The sequence below is a fragment of the Polyodon spathula genome, chromosome 6 (assembly GCF_017654505.1).
Source record: "Polyodon spathula isolate WHYD16114869_AA chromosome 6, ASM1765450v1, whole genome shotgun sequence".
Lineage (NCBI taxonomy): Eukaryota > Metazoa > Chordata > Actinopteri > Acipenseriformes > Polyodontidae > Polyodon > Polyodon spathula.
The window spans coordinates 27,858,662-27,880,744 of NC_054539.1; the positions used below are offsets into that span (position 1 = coordinate 27,858,662).

Here is a 22,083-nt window from a genome sequence, read left to right on the forward strand (position 1 = left end):
TTTTTTGTTTTGTTTTATTCATGTATCATGTGAATGGGTTCTGTTTTTGTTTTTCAAAATCACTTTTACACTGAAACACATGGCGTGTAGTTATTAAAGGAAGCATAGAAACCCCTATTGTATGCGATTAAAAATGACATGTCAATGCAGTAGTTTCCAAACATCCCTAAAAAAAAAAAAGATTCAGTAATTTTTTTACTTATTGTTCTTTGTTGAGGTGAACAAAGCATTTTCCCGCCAAAGAAATAGCACATAATTATACCCAGCTTTCAGTGCCAATGTCTTGGCACCTATCAAAGTTCAGAAGAGCCCGGAGGGGCAGGGGGGAGTGTCTCATCTTTCCTTCAGAAAATAGTTCAAGGTTTTTCTGTCAAGCTTCCCTACTTAGAGCTTCAACCCCCCCCCACCTCCTTTCTGCTGAAAAAAATTAAAACATTTAAAGGAGATTCAGTGGATCTCCCTTCCTTTTGAAAGACTGTTGCTTTGCAGTTAAAGTACAGAGAAGTCCTTTGACTTCAAGAGTTCACGGATTCATGTCTTTAGGTATCATGTGTCTGACCTTATCAGTTACCTTATTTAATATTGGGGATGAAAAAAGTTTCAGTTCTTTGTATTTGTCTGTTTTTTTTCCCTGTCCCTGAATTCATCCGATGAAAAATTGTCCCTTTTTACTTTTATGAAGAACAACCAAAAGGCTGTGTTTTTGGTTTATTTTTTTTTATCTGACCTACCCCATGGCTCTTGGAAAAATCCTACAGTTTCACTGCACAGATGATTTGACAGAGAGAATAGAATTTATACAAGGGGAGACACATATCAAAAAAAATAAACAAAAAAAAAACAACAACTTTTAAATCATCTGTTGGTTATTCTGGTGGCTACAGCTATTTCCCCCAAAAGGCATAATAACCATTTAACAAACTCGGTGAGTGTCAGGCAGCCTAGACCAGCAGTGTTTTTTTCTTTTTTTTTTTTATAACCTGCTTTGACCTACCCCAAAGGCCTTCATAATGAATTGTCCTTCTGAGCAGTGGAAAAGTAAAGTCTTTTTGGATGCTGCTGCCTTTTGTCTGACATTCAGCTCCCCTTACCCTTAGCTCTTTACATTTCTGCAGAGGCAGCAGGGGGTCCTAGATTAAAACTGAACAAACATACCTCCTGGAGATACTCAAATCTGACTGTACTGACAAGCTCCTGTTAGGAAGCTAAGAGATTTACAGGAACACACACTCTAGCCACTTCAGTGCTTCTCTACTAGATATATGTGTGTGTAATTAATTAAGGAAATAATGTCCAATTTAAATAATTTAATCACATTTTTGAGGGGTGGGGTAATTGGAGGATATCTGTTTTGGTTCTATCACTGTGTAAAGTCTTTGAACGGAGACAGGCAGTGTATTACACAGTATTCAGATTACACAGAGACAGTCAATGGGAGTCATAAGTAGATGGGGGAAGTTTCTCTGGGTCGGTACAAAATTACAACAACACTGTAATGGTGTGTTAATGTAGCATTTTAATCTAAGCAAGTTTAGAAATTTTGAATCTCACATATTGCAAATGGGATTCCCTGCAGTTTCTGTTCAGGTTCATACAGGTTGCTGTTGTGAGAAAAAGATTATGCAATATAGATTAATATGGGGTGCATTATATTACACTGACTACGGTATATCAGAATACTGTAATTGGTTATCAAAATGGTCTGCAAATCTTTTTATTTTCAAATGGAAGCACCATAAATGTTGGTTATGATAATCTTTGTTTTTAAAGTCTCATAAAAAATGTAAGCTTTACTCATGAATCTTTAATTGGAAGCAATGAAAGGGGCCACCAAGTGCTTTGTGTTTGTCTCTTCTTATAACTTTGCTTACCATTGTTTGCTTGCCTCATCAGGCAGATATTCACTTAAAGCTGACAAAAGTCACTTAAACCCGAGACAGCTGTAATAACACAAACACCTACCTTCCATAGAAACAGGCTTTTGCTATGAAGTAATTGGGTCCCCTTTTTACAAAAAAAAACTTGTGTGCCTTTTGTTTCCCTGCTTGTTGAAAGAACTTTGAAGGGATACTAAGAGGAAGATGAGGTTTGCCTTAAAGAAAATGTGTTCATGGAACTAGCTAGAATCTACTGAAAGGTGGAGGTTAAGGGAGTAATAGCTGACAACAATATATTATCTAGCTTGTATGTAACTGACAGTTTTAAATTTCTATATTTATATCCTGTAGATAAATCTTAAATGCACAAAGAAACAGCACGTTTGTTTTTTTGTTTAGTTTTTTCTGCACTGGATTTATATGGAAAATGAAACTATACAGTCTAACTACTCATGTGACATCAGAATGTGTACTTGTGACACTTCAAACCTGATGTCACTGAAGGGCTGCAGTGACAGCGGTGACTCTTCAGCTGTGTAACCATGCAGCCTACTGTAATCTATTTCTCCCTGGATATTGCTGAAGCAAACTGAGATGACTCACAGAAGATTGTTATTATTGTATGGTTTATTTGGCTTGTCAAAAGTCTTGATCAGGGAGTGGTTCCTGTTATCAGGAAGGGGGAGGTGTAATGAGTAACGTGGTGAAAAGGCATTACCGTAAAACCTAATACTTATCAAACAAGAATAGCTAGTTGTAAGAAGAAGTTTATCAATTTTCTAGTGGTCATTATTGACTTAAGTTCAACACTTGGTGTACTTTTTTTTTTTTGGGGGGGGGGGGGATTATTGAAAGCATTGGTTAAAAAAAACAAGTGGCAGCATGCTGACTGTCTTTGGCTGTTTTGTTTTCTGTCAAAGGGGAAATTCTGCCTAGCTACTGAAGATGTTGTACTGCAACTTTTTATTTTGAAATGTCTAGTGCTTATAAGTAAGGATAATTGTAGTGTTCTTTTTATTTTTGATTATTTAATGTGTATGTGTGTATATTTATGTATACCCACACACACACACACACACACACACACACATAAATACAGGGAAGAAGGCTGAAGCCATTCGAAAAAAAGTGACACCGCAGTAGTGACGTCAAAACGTGATTATTTCTCTAGAAGAAAATATACTTGAACTTTGACCCATTACAAATCCTCGACCATCACTTTCAATTCAAACACAAAATGTATTGTTTTCAATCACTCGACAACACCCACAGTACGAAAATGTTCATTAATGATCAACAAAATGAGAATACGTTAAAAAAAAAAAAAAAAAAAAAATGTAAAGCTGTTACATTTGTATCGTACAGCACTGAAAAACACTATTTAAAAAAAAAAAATAAAAAAAAAAAATGTACCGCTGAACCTCATCTTCTTTATTGTTAGCATCACATGGGTATTCCTGTATTATAAAAAATAATAGATGGGCCTCTTAAGTGAGTTACAGGAAAACAATTCCATCTCGGGTTTCTGTGACAGTTTATAAATTACTCCACCTTCTGTCTCGTAATTTATGATGTAACGGAAGCCCTTGATGAAATTATTTTCCTGTAACTCACTGAAGCCTCTCTATCTTTATTTATTTATTTATTTATTTATTTATTTATTTATTTATTATATGCAATTATTGTTCCTTTTTTTTAAATTGATTTACATCAGGATAACCAATATGACATGTCAGAAAGTGCAGACCCAAAATTGACATTATTATTACTCACACACACACACACACACACACACATAAATCCAGGTATTGCGTTTGAACTCTGCAGGGCACAAAACAAAAAAATAACCACGTACTCCAATCCATTCCCCTAGATATTTAAAATCCTGTATGAACCTTTTACGTCTTTCAGTTAAGTTGTTGTTTCAGTTGAACAGTGTGTACCTAAAGCCTCTGAAGGCTTGCTTTCATTTCTTCTCTCCCATGTCACCTTGTGTGCAGTCTGGTCTGTGACACCAATGGTGATTATGTCATTATTTTGCTCTAGGGGGGCTTGACTCATCTGCAGAGCTGATGCACTTCTTCTTTCTAGTGCTGGCATACGTCCCATATCCCCAACGCTTCATTAGTCTTGCTGCCTGTCCCTTCCTCCTTTTGCCAGACAAGAACGCCCAATCCAAGCTGCCTCTTGTACGGCTCTTTATGCTGACTTTGTTTCTTGGTCGATCCCTCTTTTTATCCCCTCCCCTACCCATTTTTCCTTATTTCGCTCCAGATGTCCTCCTGATTTCTACCCAGATTTGCTGGTTGCTATGCAGTAAGAGACAAGGTGACTTTATTACCCTTTCCAGCCCACTTTCACCTTTTCTGACCTTGTATTCTTTGAATCAAATCCATGAAGCGTCTCTAAATTGGAAAGCAGCTTTTGTTACTAAAGGATTGAAATAGCTCAATTAGTCCAAGCAAAGCAGTGGTTTGAGTAGAGCTTATTGTAATTGTTACCACTGAATCGCAACATGTAAAAGTGTACAGTATCTATTCTGGCCTGTAAACGACATTTTTTCAATGATTTAGTACAGATACATCTAGTATTGTCTCTCCTTTTAATTTTTTTAATTAACTGCTCTAGTGTTCACTTCGTTAAATATTCAGGTAGCAAGAGTTAGGAATTGGAGGCTACTTGTGCCCACAAAGCTTACAACATCTAGATAATTCATTAAAAAAAAAAAAAAATCATAGTATTAAATTGTTTTAAATACATCTTTCAATGTTCATACAATGTAGCTAGCAACTATCAGTGGTGGTTGATTCTGCTGAGTATAAATCTTAATAATGATAATGTTTTAATCGTCATACAGTGGTTGTTTCTTTCAGAATGAAGTGTGTTATCCTGTATTGTGTGACGCCTTTGAAAATGGAGAATGACCTGCCCTGGTCTTAATTATAAATACATATATAAAATCAAGGGCACATTTTGAAGCAGAACAAAACAATTCTAACAGTATAAAACTAGCAATAGATAAACTGAGTGCAAGAAAGAGTATTGTAATTATTTTTTTCATTACGAATAATTATTTTGTTTCTCTGAAAATGTACCTTTATACTTGCTTTAAAATAAGGGACATAAGTTCTCGATTCAGATGAAAAATTATAATGGAGGACTGTCAGATATTGCTTAATCATCTATAGATTTAAATCGATTTAATGTTAATAATCCGCTGAAATTCTATTTTTTTTTTCAGACAGACTCTAACCTTGTTTGCATCTTATAGACTGCTATTTCCATATTCCAAAGACATTAAAGTCCATAGCTTAGACAATAGAAAGGAACCAGAAAGAACTGGTTGTTAGTTTGCTAATAATAAGGGTAATCCCAGTTTGCATGCATTTAAGTAGGACATTTTTATTGCCTGTAATTTTGTTGTGCATGGAAGAGTAAACTGTAGAGCACAGATGTGAAGAACATTCTGATTGTCTTTAATCTTGGTCTTCTGAAGTCCTTGGCAGCTTTTTTTTTTTTTTTTTTTTTTTTTTTTTTTTCCACACCTTGAGAATCTAACATATGGTACGTGTACACAGTTTTCTTGAGAATTAAAAGCAAAAGTCAATACAAGGCCAATTCTTATTACATATTAAGTTGGTTTATCCAGCTATCTACCAGCAACCTGGTGGGCGTTTCAAGGCTGCATAGTTTTTAAACCTTGGTTGCGACACGTTACCCTCGTTTTCTAATTGTCTTTATCTGACTGAGAAAACCTGAAATCTGTTTGACAAAGTGACACTCGAGCCAGTTTCTCAAACAGAAGGCTTCTGCTCATATAGACTATTGATTCCTTGAAATTAATGTTTACTGAATGCCGCCTCTTTTTGTTCAACAGGACATTGTTCTTTTGAAGCATCATACATTTGATATGGCATAGGCAGTGCCTTATTTTGCTCTTTCGTGACAGATTAAATCCATTACTTCGTTCAAAGGGTGGCCTTGGACTGTATTTGTTCTCTGACAGTGTGTTTTTTCATTGTACATTCATGACAGCTCTTACAGTCTAGCAATTTCACCTATTTTTATATTAATAAAATCAGTGGGAAAGCAAGACAATTACTGTAATGCTAGCATCTACAAAAAATAGTTGTTTTTTTTTCTGGCCTAATGTTATTTTTGCTCGGATAGGCCAGCTTCCTGTGTCTGCATGTTTTAAAACATTGCATGCATTTTTTTAGCTTTCCTGAAGGCATGGTAGTTTTTTCTTGTTTTTGTTTTTGTTCATATTTACCTTTCAGTATTGTTTTTCTATAGCTCTGTACAACCGATGCAAAGTAATTAATCTATTTTATTCAGTAAATTTTCAAATCCCTATGTAGGTTTTGATAGAGTATATTTAATTATCTCTGTAAGGGTCAGAGAAGTGTAAGCCCTATTAGCTGCTAAAAAATATTCAGAAAATAGAATATATACTGTACTCTGATGCAAAACGTTTAAGTCTAGCATTCCAAAAGATGTTATGTATTCCATTCTCTGTAAGTAACAGCCAGCTTATTTGTTATTTTAACTGGTCACAGTTAACGTCTTCATGTAAAAAGTCTTTTTCTTTCATTTTTTTTTTCAAAGTGTATTCTTTGTTATGTGTATGACAAAAGATGACAAAAACAAATGCAGCACTATGGAGATATACTTTATAAAAATCATATGAATTTGACGCATATGAAGTAAATTACAGTGCCAAGTTTGTTGTGAACTGTGTGTTTTTCAATATTGAAACTAGAAATGGACATCACCACACACAGTCACCTAACGCGCGGGGAGGGAGGGGTCTGGAAGCATCCCTGCGGTGTTCCTTTGTGAGAGGTTGATTTAAACCGCTTATGTCTTCATCTCTGAAGCATGTCTGCAGCCTTGGCTTCCCTGGCTTGTGCCACTGCTGTCCGGAGGTACGCCTCTCCTTGATCAATATTTACTTAACAAACAGCAGGGATTGGGGAGTTTGTTTAGAGGAATCATGCATACACAAGGGTGAATGAATGCTCGGTGAAGTACTTGGACTGTTTGTCTCCATGCCTACTGTGTTTTTATCCAGTCCTCTCTTCTTTTTCACCCTGACGTCACACATACAATATTATCCCAGTCGTAACATCATGATCACTGTTTTTCAATTCACCAAGAACAGAAGAAAAGTTCCAAACAATTAGCTAGGAGACTCAATACAAGATAGAAAGCAAAACACAGGAGCATTTATGTTCATTTTCACAATTGTGCTGTTAACCTAAAGGAAAAGACCTAAATAATATAGTGTGTGACAAAGATGTTTGTATTGAAAGAGCTGTTCAATGATTTGGGTGTTATTATTAATAGAAAGCAGTTTAATTTCTCATAGTAATGTTTCCTTTTGGCCGAAATAACGCAAGTGCCTTCTACAGAAATACGTCATGGCATGTTAAGATATAGAGAAAAAAAAAAGTTTTCATTAAAAAAGACAGCTTCTGTAACCGAACTAAAACATGAAGTGAGCGACTGCTGTTGAAACATTAAATGCATCTCGTTAAGAACAATTAGAGCTAATTGCGCGAATTGTCTCAAGGCTCTGGCTGTGAGGCATTTAAGGCTAGTCTCTCTTTTTTCCATTTCAGGAATCAGATTTGTAAAAAAAAAAAAAAAAAAGCCATATGAAATATTTATAAAGAATTTTGTCTGAGATGCAATTGGGTTTTATTTACCGTACAGCAGAACGGCCACAGTGGATTAGTTCTACAGTACCCGTAACAAAAGCACAACAGCTGATGCATGTGATGTTAGGAGGTGACAAAACAGTTAAAGCATGCTGCTGGCTATGGGCAAGCAGTCAGCAGATGCAGACAAAAGGGTTTGTGACAAGAATAACTCTTTCTCTCGCTCTCTCTCTCTCTCTCTCCAAGGCGAACAGTCAAGAGTATCCAAAATACCAATACCCTTTTCTCCTTGACATTGTCTTCTCCTTACAGTCAGCATTTTACTGCCCTTTTATAGTAAAAACAGCAAGACAAATTCCTTCCTGGCGTTCTTAGCAATGCAGTACACTGCCCCCCGATAATCCTGCTATTATAAATAGTTACAGAACAAAAGAATTGGTATTTTTATTTCATTCACTTTACATAGAAAATATTTATATATTTGAAGTAGTTTGAAATTCGAATCAACTTTTGTTTGGAAGATTTTAAATTATTTTTATCAAAGAGTTTTGTACGTCAGTGTTGTACCCAGTTGGGACTGATGTGGTTTAAGAAAGTATTGTTGCCTCTTTCATCTTTGACAAAAGCATTTGCTGTTTTAAAAATGGGGGGTGGGGGGTGGATATCTATAACCTTTGTAATTCCCCTTCCATTACATGTGACATTCATTCATCTGCCAAGCGCGTTTGGCAAGGCTTAGCCAACAAGCACCGTTCCAGTGACCGCTAACCTTGGTATGTCCTGACACTTATGATGAGTATCTGCAGGACACAGAAGGCAAGCAGGCTGCTATGTCAGGCTTTTATTGTGTACTGCAGAGGCTGGGGACAGTCCGCATAATCAAACAAATGACCCCTGAAGGGAATGCAACTTGGGGAGATGAGAAGGAGCAGACAGGCTTCAGTATGCTTTGGAAAATAGTGGGGTTTGCCCCAGGAAACAAAATGGTTAAATACGTTTTCAAAATGTATATAGTGTTTTTTGGAGTGTGACATCATACTCAGGGGAACATAATGTACCTTGTTTTTAGCAGGTTGTAATTTAACCAGATTATATGGAAGTGTATTCATCAGTGCAAAGCAATGGGACAATGCAGAGATTCATTACTGTTTAGACTATTATGACCCTTCATCCATTTTAATGATAGAAGTGTTTTTCTCTTCAAATCATAGACACTTTTAAGTAAATAAATACAAAATGAACTCTTGTAAATAAGTGTTTGTTCATGATTTATTAGTAGGGTAAGTATGCAAGAATGAAACCTGAATTACACATGCTGTTGAAGAGCATGAGCACACTGAGTTTATGGGAACTACTAATAAAAAGCATAATAAATGTCATTATATTGTAACATGTACAAAATTGTACAATACATTCAAATATGCGATATACATCTCTTTAGATTTTTTTTTTTTTTTAATTATTTTGATATTGCTAAGTGCACTGTATAAACATTTGGGTTAGAAAGGCTGCATGCTGCACAGTTTAAAAAGTTGCTCTTGAAAGCTGTCTTGCTCTACTCAATGGGATTTTCACAGTTCTTAGTAAAGATAATCATCAGTGTAGTGTTTTGAGAATGACTGTGAAGCAATCGGCAGATCATTGCCAGCATGCCTGCAGATTCCACAGTCGTGTACACGGTGAGGCAGTAAACCTCACAGTAAATCTTGGACAGTGAAATGCAGCAGATCCAGTGTTTAAACAGGAAGGCTGTCAGAGAAGTTTGTCGTGTGTGTGTGTGTGAGAGAGAGAGAGAAAGAACTTGATTGACTGCAGCCAACTGATGCTACGATGCGTATGATGTTCATTCTAGGAATTGCATACAGTGATAAAGGAAAGGAGAGTCTGGTTGCTTATTTATCACAGGCATTTTCTACGGATGTTTGCAGTGATGTTCAGTCACCTTGTATTAGGGTAACAAAAGTCAATAGCCTGTTAGATCTGTCACAGCCTGAAGCCCTCTACTAAATGGACCAGGTCCTTTTAGATATGAGATAAAAAGAAAAATGTGACAGGAATATAGAAACCTGAGGGTTCGTTTTTTTTTTTTAAATGGTCAGTATTGAAGGAAGACATTGAAGCTCTGAGACAGGCTTGTTAGTAAATTTACTGCAAACCAAGTTGATTGCAGATCACTGTTTGACATCATGAGATCTGCTGTAATTGTAATTTCATATTTCTGTCAAAGAAAACAATCCCTGTAAAGTGCTTTTAATTACTAAAAAAGACATTTGACCAGTATTGAAGATGATAAATAAACTACAGTGCATAAGAGTGAGTGCATACAAGAGAAGCTGAAGATAATTACATGAAGAGGCTGTAACAGTTTTTTACTAAAGCATAACATTAGTTGCATGACTGAACTTTCAGAGGTGTAAGCTTGCATACCTGGTGATTTAACTAGTGAAACACTGTTAATAGTGTCAGACTAATACTTTTCTGTAGCATTTCTAAAGCAAGTTTCAGGGTTTTAGTATCTGCAGTAATCTCGTGTTACAGAAGGTTACATCTGAAAGAGGGTTTATTTTTTAACAACTAAACTGTAATCTAGAAAACAATGAGTATTTAACATGTCTGAATATGTTTTTGGTGCCACTGTGTAAACAACTATTTGTAGGTTTTTGGTTTTTTTAGACAGAACAAAAGTAGGGTGTCAGCACACAATTTCAAACATTTTGAAGAAATAGTACTGCTGCATATTTTGACATGGCTGTTATGCAAAAGCATAGAAATCTGATTCAGCATTGATTTTATTTGATTAATTTTATAATCAGCAAAAAAGGGAAGAAGAAAAATGATGCACCCTTCTAATATATTTAGGACCCAGCATGGCTAAGTGTTAAAGCTATCCTGACTGTCTAGTGAGAACTTCGAGCCGGCCTCCTTTGGTGAATCAGAGACTTGGGATTGAAATATAAAACTTTTATTAATGTCATTGTCTCCTTGTGTATCAGCAGGTTCCGGAGCGATTCCTGGAAGTGGCTCAGATCACGTTACGGGAGTTTTTCAATGCCATTGTTGCAGGCAAAGATGTTGATCCTTCCTGGAAGAAGGCCATATACAAGGTCATCTGCAAGCTGGACAGTGAAGTCCCTGACATTTTCAAATCTCCCAACTGTCTGCAAGAACTTCTGCATGAGTAAAGATTTCCACTGCTTTTTTTTTTTTTTTTTTTTTTGAATGTATAAAAAAAAAAAAAAAAAAAAAAAAAAAGTAGCTTTGCTAATTGATGCCCGGCCCAAATATTCTGAGTATCTTAGCTCCTCCTCTTCTGATATCATTCTTTTTCTTTTAAGACTTTAAACCCGTTGGGTGTTTTGACTGTGTGAACCCCTCCTCCTTTTCCCTGTTTGTGAAATTATCACTTTGCCATAGTCTTATGGCTAATTGTACTGTTAACCTGAAAATCTTCTGCTTTGGTCACTAAAAGGGTAGATTTCATGGAGAGAAATTTGAAGTGTGTTAAGACATTGCAGAGTAGGGCATTATGTTATAAATTGTATAGATTTTTCAATTATTTATTATTATTATTATTATTATTATTATTATTATTATTATTGCATGCTACAAATGACAAAACTGGTATTACCATTTTGTTAAGTTAGTTGTTATGTGACACTACAGAAAATAATTATTATTTTATTTTTATTTTATTTTATTTTTTTTTAGGTAAATACTCAAGTTTAGGTTCTGTTTAGTATTAGAGATTGTGACAGATGTTTTGTCAAAATGCCACGTTACCTTTTTTCGAAAGAAGAATTCAAATGATTTCTTTGTGTATGTGTTTTTGTACCCTTGTGTAGTACTAACACCTGCCAAGAGATGGCCCCGCTCCTAAGCCTTTTCCTCGACAGAATAGCCTTTCCTGTAACTAAGCAACATGGCCATTTTCATATGGAGGCTAGACAGGTTTGCACAAAATATGGATGCTTTGCTGCAGAGAGGCTACTCTGGCTCATGTACACACACACACACACACACAGACTGGAACATACAGATCATTGTTCTGGTTTTCTAAATTAGGTCAGATGGTGTTTCACTCTCCAGTTACTGAAAAATAATTTTGCTGTTTATTTTTATGAATATAAAAACACTACTTTTTCTAAATAAACAAGTCTCATCAAAGACCAAAATTGTGAGCACATGATAGAGATATTGACAGTGCAATATCCCCGCACAGAACATTGATACTTCGCTAAGGTTCTCTGCACTTTTTCCGAGTTTAAAGCATTTTTGTCTTTGAGAAGAATATATTGAATCGTACTCAGATGGTGTATATTTTGTTGTGATTCGTTTAATTTATATATGAGTAGATTAAGTCAGAGCTGTGAATAGACAAAGCTTTTCTGTATTTTATTTCGTATTGTACTTGAACAGTTGAAATATAAAGTCTCACTGTAATAATTTATCTGGAAGTGTTTTTGGTAAAACATTTTTAAAAAAGAAATAGTAAAAACTACTGACAAGCACATCTTAAAAGGTACATGATGACATTTTTATTATGTTGTGTTACATGTTCCCACGCGTTGCTACAACTGTTTACATAAGGGGTGTGTGTATTTATTTTTATTAATTTTTTTACATTTAAAATTACATTCCATGCCTCAAGATGGCTTCCCATGTACCTGCACGGACCTCTCAGAACTACATTTCCTATCACCACCAGCTCACTCCATCTCAGTAAAATATGTGAGCAGGAGGATGATGTGAAATGTAGTTCTCAGAGGTCCATGCGGGTACACGGGAAGCCATCTTGAGGCAGGGAATGCAATTTCAAAATTTAAAGTGGTCAAAATGTAAAAAAAAAATAATAATAATTAAAACAATACACACAGCTTACATAAACAGTTGTAGCAACACATGGAAACATGTAACACAATAAAATAAAAAGGTCCTTATGTACACTTTTAATGACTATTTAGAATCCTAATGTGTATATACACTATATGATTACATAAACATTAGCATGAATGGAAAAATATGTGATGTATAGTACTGATTATTCCACAACTGGAGTAGATACTTGTAGGAACACTTTATATAAAAAGTTATTTTTCATTGAAAGATATACAAGATATGAAATATGATTGCTCCATTTCAAATGAAGCTGTTTTAAAAGATTTGAAACTGCCTTCCCCTTTTTTTTTTTTTTTTTTTTTTTTTTTTTAGAATTCCATTCGTAGAATATGAATAAAAGTAGCCTCTTGAAGCAAAACTTTTTTTTTTTTTTTTTGTCTCTCACATTTTGACTTTGGAGAGTGAAAATTGTCTGTGTGACTGCACGGCTAGCATAAACACGTTTCACATTTGGAAATACAGCTGATTAACTGAAATGAAGGAAAAGCAATTATTGTCAGCACAATGCCTTAAAAACCTGCTGACTTTTAAATTAAACAGCACAATGCCAGCGATGCCCTGTCATTATCCCCAAGCACTGGCAGTATCTGCAGACTTTGGACAATGCAGACAATAGGATAAATGAAGTGCCAACGTTTTCACTATGCACCAAAAACAGAGCTATCTTGTTAATCTTACCCTCCCCTAATAGTGCTGATTTTAAAAACAGTTTAATGTGATCCTTTATTCACCTCGTCCACTAGGCAAAATAAACCTCTTGTCTTAGTTTATTTAATTTATTTTTTAGGAAAATAAATATGAATAAATATCAAGATACACATCATAAAGATCTGCTAACAGAGGTGGAACTTTAAATGTTTACTTTTAATATGATCAGTAGTTTTTTGGGGTTTTTTTTGGTTCCTTTTAATTATCAATGGCTCTATAGTAAATACATTTGTTATCATAATGCTAGTTTAATTTAAGACATATTGTATATTAAGTAATCAAATTATTCTTGTAGTTAATTTCACTATATCTAATGCATCGTGACATCTACAACAAAAAGCCTGTCAGTCCTAGTAAGTATTTTATGTCTGGGCATAATAACACACCAATATCTAGCTGTACAATCCCCTGCGATTTAGAGAAGGGGTGTCTGTAAAACATGTTCGGATTTTAGGGGAAACAATACTTTATATCCACTTGTAGCTGTATTTAAATGGGCTGTTAAATCATTGCTCCACTGAGAGCCATACTGCCTTTGTGCCTCTGTGTGTTATGAGATTATTACAACTCAATTTGTTTAGCCTAATAACTTTCCCCTGTGCACAATTTCCATATAATGGCAAAAAGGCAAGAGGCTTACTTTTTCGTAGTAACACATCTTCAATTTATTTAAAAATAAATAAATAAATACATTTTTAAAAAAGGAAAATGTAAAAAGGAATAATTCCCATAATGCTGTTTTTTTTCCCGCTTACTCGTTTAATTCTACTTACAAACTTGAGGTAATAGTCAGTGCCTAAATCTTAAAAGCACCAGCGGAAGGATTTAAAATTCCTTCAGAAAGTAGTCCCCTGTACAAGTACAATAGTTCTTGTGCCTTCTGTGGCTAATAACTTCTTAAATTTTAGTTAAAATTACTACAATTGCAATAAACACTAGACAGTTTTCTGGGGTTTTTTTCTGCTATTTAACATAATGGTGATAGCTATGCATATACTGTGTCTTTTTAAAATAATTACACACACACACATATATATGTATAATTTATACACACACATTAGCTGAAGAAACCCTTTTGAAGAAGTTAATACAAACTTTTTAGAAACCATTTGATAAAGCAAAATATTTTTCCTTAATTGTTTATTTGAACAGCATTCGAGTTTTGAAAATTCTTGTTGGAGGCAATCTTTTGTAACTGTGGTGCAAATATTGTGTTTTCTTAGCCTATTAAGAGTAGCATAGAAGCAATATTTCATGAAATGTGATCTATGAGTGTGGAGTGATTTAAAAAGCTTGACTTTTTTTTTTTGTTCCCCTCTTTTAGACGGTTTCTAGTTTAGACGTCCTGCTTGTTATATTTGTGAATAGAATGGTTTTATTTGCAACTACTGAGCATTTTATTTATTTTTATGACTGTATAAATCAAAGTGGCATGGGGGCAGGATCAACATTTAATAGGAGGGTATGATATGTGTTGTTGGAGTGTATTTAAGAAGGGAACAAGTTTTCATCCATTTGTTTTTTTTTTTTTACCCTTTTGGCATGTGCCTGTGAATATTCAAAATGTGTTGCCATCAGTGGGTGAATAGGTAACAAAATAAATACATGAATAAATAAATAAAGGAAGCTTTTGAAACAATACAATGTAATATCTTTACAGCTGCTGCCACTTACCATGTGGGCAATGATAATGAATTAGTACATCCATTATTGTAGTTGCTTAGATACAAATCAAACACCTCTGTTGTCTACTATTGTAACCTGTCAGGTTGTATGCAGTGCTTGTCTATCTCTTGTTGAGAAATGCGCTAATTCACTGTATATCTCTGATATTTAGTACTGTAATGTTACAGTAATAATTCAATTTGCAACCTCTGTTCCTAAATGCATTTAAAGTATTGGTATTGGTTACAATTCATAAAATAGCTTTCATAGCAAAGAAGGTGTTTTTGTGGTCAGTAATGGCAACAAGAGGATACCACGTCCTCTGCTCAAACTACAAGCAATATTATTATGAAGGTAGCTTGAATAGCATCCGTGACCTGCCTTCCTTTCTTGATTTCTATGTCTGTATATGATTCAAGCTGGGCAACCTCTGAAAGATATTTACAAATTGTATTGATTTAAAAAAAAAATAAATAAACTTCCCTTGCTATTGAGATGGGTACAACAGTGAAAGACTAACATGAATTACACTTAAATGTTAAGCAAAAGGAAAAATCTAAGAATCTATCAAGACAGAATTGTTTAATGCTGACTGCCTATTGAGAATGAAGTTCACCACTTTTTTGAAAGGCTGGAGCTAAGGCAACATTTTAAACTGCACATCCTCCTCCAGAATCCATGAAGCCTTTGAAACAGTGGTGATCTAAAGCCCCTTTCACACTGGCACAATCTACCCGAGTCAGAACCTACGCAGACAGGACCCAGTGTCATGTGGGTCGGCTACATGATTTTACGCTGCTTTTGATAAAGCAGGGTTGACCTGGGAGACAGACGCAAGTAGCAATGCGCGTATCAGTGCCCCGGAAGTAGCTAGTTACTGACTCTTACTTCCAAGCTCAGGACTTAACCATTTGTCCAAATGTTGATTAGAGAAAATGTTTCTTCATCCCTGCTGCAATCTGGCTCATGGTGTATCTCAAGCAACACAAATAAACCGAAACTTTCTTTGCGGAAGTGAAACTTTCATGCAAGGTCGTTGAGTATTTTGTCTCACTCAACCCGGGTCATAGTATATATCCACATCCTAAAGTGGCTCACCGAGTAGGAGAGGCACTGTGAAAGGGGCATAAGATGGCTTATCCCTACTCAAAATTTCATTAAACAAAAAACTTTTTGTGTTTTTTTTTAAAAAGATGAAAAAAATAATTAATGGATTGCTTAAGTCAGTCCCTTTCTGTACTTGGTTGTAGAAGTGAAATTCTACAGATTTAGTACTTGAAACAAACAAAAAAAAAAATGGCTTTGAACATTTTTTTTTTTTTTTTATCATTTTGCTAGGAAGGTTTAAAGGAAAATATTAAGAGGACTGATGTTTTTCACTGGCCCTGACTTGTATGTAAATAGTTACAGAAAGTGAGAAAGCACTGCCTTTATATTATTTAGCAATATGTTGTAAATAGCATTGTTAAGCTCTTTTTGTATTAAAGAACCCTTTTATCTGATCATAGTTCAGTAATTCCAACTGACAGTAAATTTCATGAATTGTTTGTTTGATATATATATATATATATATATATATATATATATATATATATATATATATATATATATATATATATATATATATATGCTAGCTAGCAGCAATTTTGATTGTGGATTTTTGTTGTCAATTGTTCTGAGGACTTTGCATAATTTATTGGTTTAATTTATCCTAATTTATTTGATGAAGGTGTAACATTTTGTATTACCAAGTGTGTACTGTAATTAATAATTAGAATGAACCACAAAAGAAGCCCTTGTTAATTATTTAAAAAAAAGGTGCAAGTAGCCAACCAATTTCAGACATTCTTGTTTTAAATGCTAGCTTGGCAGCTACTAAATTGAAGAAATAGAAAATGTGATAATGTTTTGTTTGGAAACAGTACATTATTTTATTTAGTGTGTTTTTAAGTTTTTGTATACTCTCCAGACTTTTACCTTTTGCTTTGTACCACCTACAAGATACAGTAGTTCAATTGCCTTGTGTGCCTTCCATCTTCTCTGAACTGAATGTATGTGCAGTATATATGCAAGCTTGTGCAAAATAAATACAAATTCCAAACATTTGTCTGTTGCATTATTCCATGAAAACTCAATGAATGGATGGCTTTCAAGGCTTTAACTCTCCTTTTATTTTTCTTCAACCAAAAAATGTTGTTGAACCCCATGGTTCTTGTTTTTATTGTATGTTTTTGTTTGTTCTGTCTTGTAAGGCCTGCAAAGTGTGTGGTCATTTGTCTATGACTTAAACAAACATACAGTGTATAACATAAACATTTGAATACAGTAGATGCATTTTTCCAATTGTATTATCTTTATTTTTTTACAAACAAATCTTTAGTTCAATATTTTTATTTATTTATTTTTTGGAAGATGCAATGACACACTGCCATCCAAGCCAATATCATTTAAGTGATGAACAGTCATCCGCTCTCATTGTGAGCAGGACTGGTTTTAGTCCCCCTTCTGTTTTGATTTCAGCACAAGCTTTTGAAAACCGCTCCTTTATAGCATAACAATAAAGCAGCTGTGTTTGTGTTGGCAGAACTATTATTGACCCCTCTACACAACTAGATAACCCTGGTATAATATACACCTCTTTTAACTTGACAGTTCTTTTAAAGATTTTTTTTTTTGTCTTTGTCATTATATTTTAAAAGAATGAATGCAACATATTAATATATTCTGGGGATGTCATGGAAAATAAAACATTATAAAGACCCAACTATTTTGTATTTATATATAGCTTATTATATATATATATATATATATATCTATATATATATATATATAATATATATATATTTATATAAAATTATATATAGTATATATATTATATATATATATATATATATATAACGGCATCGGCCATCTGTAAATATAGCATACTAAATTGTTAGTGTCTGCTCTGATGACTCCTGCTTGATCAAGTAGCATTCCCTAATTATAATGAAAATGGAAATGGTTCTGTCATGTTTGACCTTGTCCACATAAAGAATGACAATGACCGCATCATGCTACAGGCATTACATGCAATTTCATCTGTTGAAACAGAACCATCAGCATTTCAGAGCATGGACTTCTTTAGGGATCTTTTAGTGTTGTTGTAACACTAAAGAATAGGATAAAAGACGGTGACACAGTCTGAATTAATAGTACCGTTTTATTAAAACGTGCACCTTGATCGCTGTTAGTAAAAATCTCAGTTCTTGCCGGCGAACGCAACCTCTGGAACCTCCTGCCTTCTACAGTTTCCTAAACACTCTGTCCAAAGCTCCTTGCATATGGCTGAAGCAGCATCTTTGTATTATACGAACAGTCTGCTTTATAATCAAATACCATCTGTCGCTACATCTGAACCTGTTTTTAACATCTGTGCTTTCTGGTCTTAACAAGGCTTTAAAAACCAATTCACAACATTCACAGCTCACTGACTAAATGTATATATTTACTACCTTTAATGTCTCTTAGATACTTTTATGGAATTTAATTCCCAGGGTTGGGAATAGTTAAGAGGTTTGCATTCATGTGAAATTTTGTTCCTAAAATACTAATTGGCCTGGCATGAGCAGCCAAGTGCGAAGAAATGATACTTGCTCAGGAACTGAAGAACAAAAAAACCCCAGCAAATAACTTCTTGGTGCCAATGCTGTCCCCTTCTGCCAATGAGAAACCTGCAAGTTGATCAGCCGTCATAGTCCTATTACTCTAAATGACACTACAGATACCATTGCAACCAAGGGGAGAATCAATTGTATGGCTGATATGCCACTGAAGTGTATTTGAATAAATGGCGAAGTAAAATCACAAAGCCTTAAGAGGATAGATATGCTATTACTTCACACATGCTTTCGAAATTTGAAGTGCATTCTTTCAGAACTTTTGGGCAATCCAGCACCAGATGTTGGCCAGTATGCCTGTGAAGACAGCGGTGGCAGGGCATCAAAATTGACAGGGGGCTTGTCACAAAGACAGCCAGAGTGGGTGGCGTCAGACCAGAGACTGGAAATAAACAACAAGAGAGAGGTGGAGTTTGGTGGAGCTGAGCGAATGGTCTCGCTCAGCATTTAATGAATGAACAGACAGAAAATAAACGGTTGTAACAAACAAAAACAGGACACGGCACATTCACCAAAATAAACAGACAAACAAAACAGACTAAACAAAACACGGCGAGCAGATATTTAACTACGACTACTAATATATTATTTATTATTATTATTATTATTATTACCTCTGTCTCCAATGCCGTTCTCCACTCACCGAACACACACCGCCGAGTATGTGAAAACATGTTGCTTTTATGCAGCTGTACCGAGACTCGACAACTAATCAATCATTCAATTGGAGTCGCGGTACAACTGCACGTGAGTTAATAAAGTGCAATTCCCCGTGCTCACATATTATTACATTTTACTTGCACATGAAGTGCTGTGCAATCCTTGTGCCTAAATATAAATATACATTTTAAACACTTGTGTTACACAGACCCGTTTGTATCCCGTGTACCAATGACTATACACCAACATTAACACACAACACAAAATAAATACAGGGGCGGGCACTTTGCCACATATACCACCCCCTTGTGCAAAGCACACATGGCCTCAATGGCCACCTCCCCCCTTAAAATCCCCAAAGTCTCGCTCAAAGTCCTGGGCCAAGAACAGGGACTTTAAGGGGTTGATGGGCGGCAATGTTGCCAGTAGCCAGGCTGCTACTGGCCATGCTCTCAGCATACGTGGTGACAGTGGGGCGAATCTCTCTTCCCGCTGTACCACTGGCAGCAGAAATGCTGCCAATTGTGCAGCTGTCAGCAGATGTGTTGACAGCTCCCAGACTGACTCCTTCAGCCGGGGCAAGTCCAGCAGCGGAAAATCTCCAGGAGCGAAACTGCTGCAGTGGAAGGTGGTCTCCTGACCTCTCCCCCCTTTATAACCGGCAGCTCCCTCTAGTGGGGCTCCGGCCACACTGACCCCTGCAGCCAAGCAAAGCAGTTCCAGCGACCCCAGGCGATGCGGAGCAGCTGGCAACCCCAGGCGATGTGGAATGACTGGCAACCCCAGGAGATGCCAGGCAGGCATCCTTGGGTGAAGCAAGGCAGGCATCCTTGGGCGAAGCAAGGCAGGCTTCCTTGGGCGAAGCGAGGCAGGGAGTCAGGACAAGCTGGGGTGCAGGCATGGCGGTTCTTCCCCATGCGACTCTCAGCAGCCTATCCAAGGGCTGCTGAGGACCACCAGCATCTAGTCCTGGTCCTCCTGGTACACGGAGAGGCAGCTCCTGCTCCTCTACCCCTGATGGTGATGGAGGCAGAGGCAGCTCCAGCTCCTCATCCTCTGCTGGTGGAAAGGGACCCAGAAGACATTCACCCTCTGCTGGTGAGGGAAGTGATACTAGCAGGCATTCATCCTCTGCAGGTGGGGGAAGTGATACCAGCAGGCATTCATCCTCTGCTGGTGGAAAGGGACCCAGCAGGCATTCACCCTCTGCTGGTGGAAAGGGACCCAGCAGGCATTCACCCTCTGCTGGTGGAGGGGACCAAGCAGGCATTCACCCTCTGCTGGTGGAGGTGGCGGAGGCATGTATTCTCCTGCCGGTGAAGGTGGCGGAGTCCGAGGCAGATCCTGCTGGTCTACTCCTGCCGATGGAGGTGGCGGAGGTGTGTAGTCTGCTGGTGGCGGAGGTGGGAGCGACGTGTAGTCTACCCTTATTACAGGGGACTGGTGTGCCTCTCCCTCACTTACAGGGGACTGGTGCGGCTCTCCTTCTCTTGCAGGGGACTGGTGCGGCTCTCCTTCACTTGCAGGGGAAGGTGATGGAGGCAAAGGAAGCACCTGCTCCTCTCCTCCAGATGGTGACGGTAGGGGAGGTGATACCAGCAGGCACTCACCCTCTGCTGGTGGAGATGGGAACAGCTCCCTCTCAGGCTTCGGATCCCTGCGGTCCCCCCATCTGGATGCTGGACTCTCGCGGTCCCCCCGTCTGGGCGCTGGAGACCTTGCTACCTTGGCTGCTGTTCTATTTATAGCTGCCTCCAGGTAGCAGAGGACCAACTCCACACCTTCCTCCAGGGAGTTTGGGGTGTGTTCCCTCTCGTACTCCTCCCATTTCTCCCTGTCCATCAGCCACAGGACCCGGATGGCTATGGGCATGGACTGTGCCTCCAGCCCAGCATTGTCCCGGATCCAGTCCCTCAGCCTGATGGCGTCTTCTGACATTTTTTTTGTTTTTGTTTTTTTTTTTAAACAAGAAATTGCGGTTCCTGCTCTGGTCTGCATCTAGGGGGTGCTGGTAATCCCAGTTCTGACACCACGTGTCTCAAAGACGGCCAAAGTGCTCCCTGTCCTGTCCCTGGCCCTGGCGTCAGACCAGAGCCAGGAAATAAACAACAAGAGAGAGGTGGAGTTTGGTGGAGCTGAGCGAATGGTCTCGCTCACCATTTAATGAATGAACAGACAGACAGAAAATAAACGGTTGTTACAAACAAAAACAGGACACAGCACATTCGCCAAAATAAACAGACAAACAAAACAGACTAAACAAAACATGGTGAGCAGATATTTAACTATGACTACTACTAATATTATTATTATTATTATTATTATTATTATTATTATTATTATTATTATTATTATTATTATTATCTCAGTCTCCAATCCCATTCTCCACTCACCGAACACACAACCCAGAGTATGTGAAAACATGTTGCTTTTATGTAGCTGTACTGAGACTCGACTGCTAATCAATCATTCAATTGGAATCGGGGTACAACTGCACGTGAATTAATAAAGTGCAATTCCCCATGCTCATATATTATTGCTTTTTACTTGCACGTGAATTGCTGTGCAATCCTCGTGCCTAAATATAAATATACATTTTAAACACTCGTGTTGCACAGACCCGTTTATATCCCGTGTACCAATGACTATACACCAACATTAACACACAACACAAAATACACACAGGGGAGGGCACTTTGTCACAGGGCTGTTTAAGTTTTCTTTTGCCCAATGGTTTTGTTAAAGGGTATTTTGTAAAACAAGATGCCAAATAACTATGCTTTTATGGGTTATTGTAAGCAACTGGAGCAGAACTCAGGTCGATGTCCCTGCAGGTTTCTATTCCAATTGCACCTTAAATTACTTTATTGGACCTTATTAAGAGCTTAATTGGTCCAATGTAGGGTATGGTTAGAACAAAAACCAGGAGGGATACCAGCCACCCATGACCTGAGT

General features: G+C 36.9%; 1 protein-coding gene across 1 annotated transcript in view; it reads left to right on the plus strand.

The window, feature by feature from the left end:
• LOC121317099 (prospero homeobox protein 1-like) overlaps nt 1–12,135 on the plus strand; it is a 33,458-nt gene extending 21,323 nt beyond the window's left edge. The window contains exon 5 of the mRNA XM_041252700.1: nt 10,537–12,135. Within this exon, the coding sequence (XP_041108634.1) occupies nt 10,537–10,722 (186 nt within the window). The 3' untranslated portion in view covers nt 10,723–12,135. The remainder of the gene's footprint in view (nt 1–10,536) is intronic.
• Nucleotides 12,136–22,083: the final 9,948 nt, after the last annotated feature.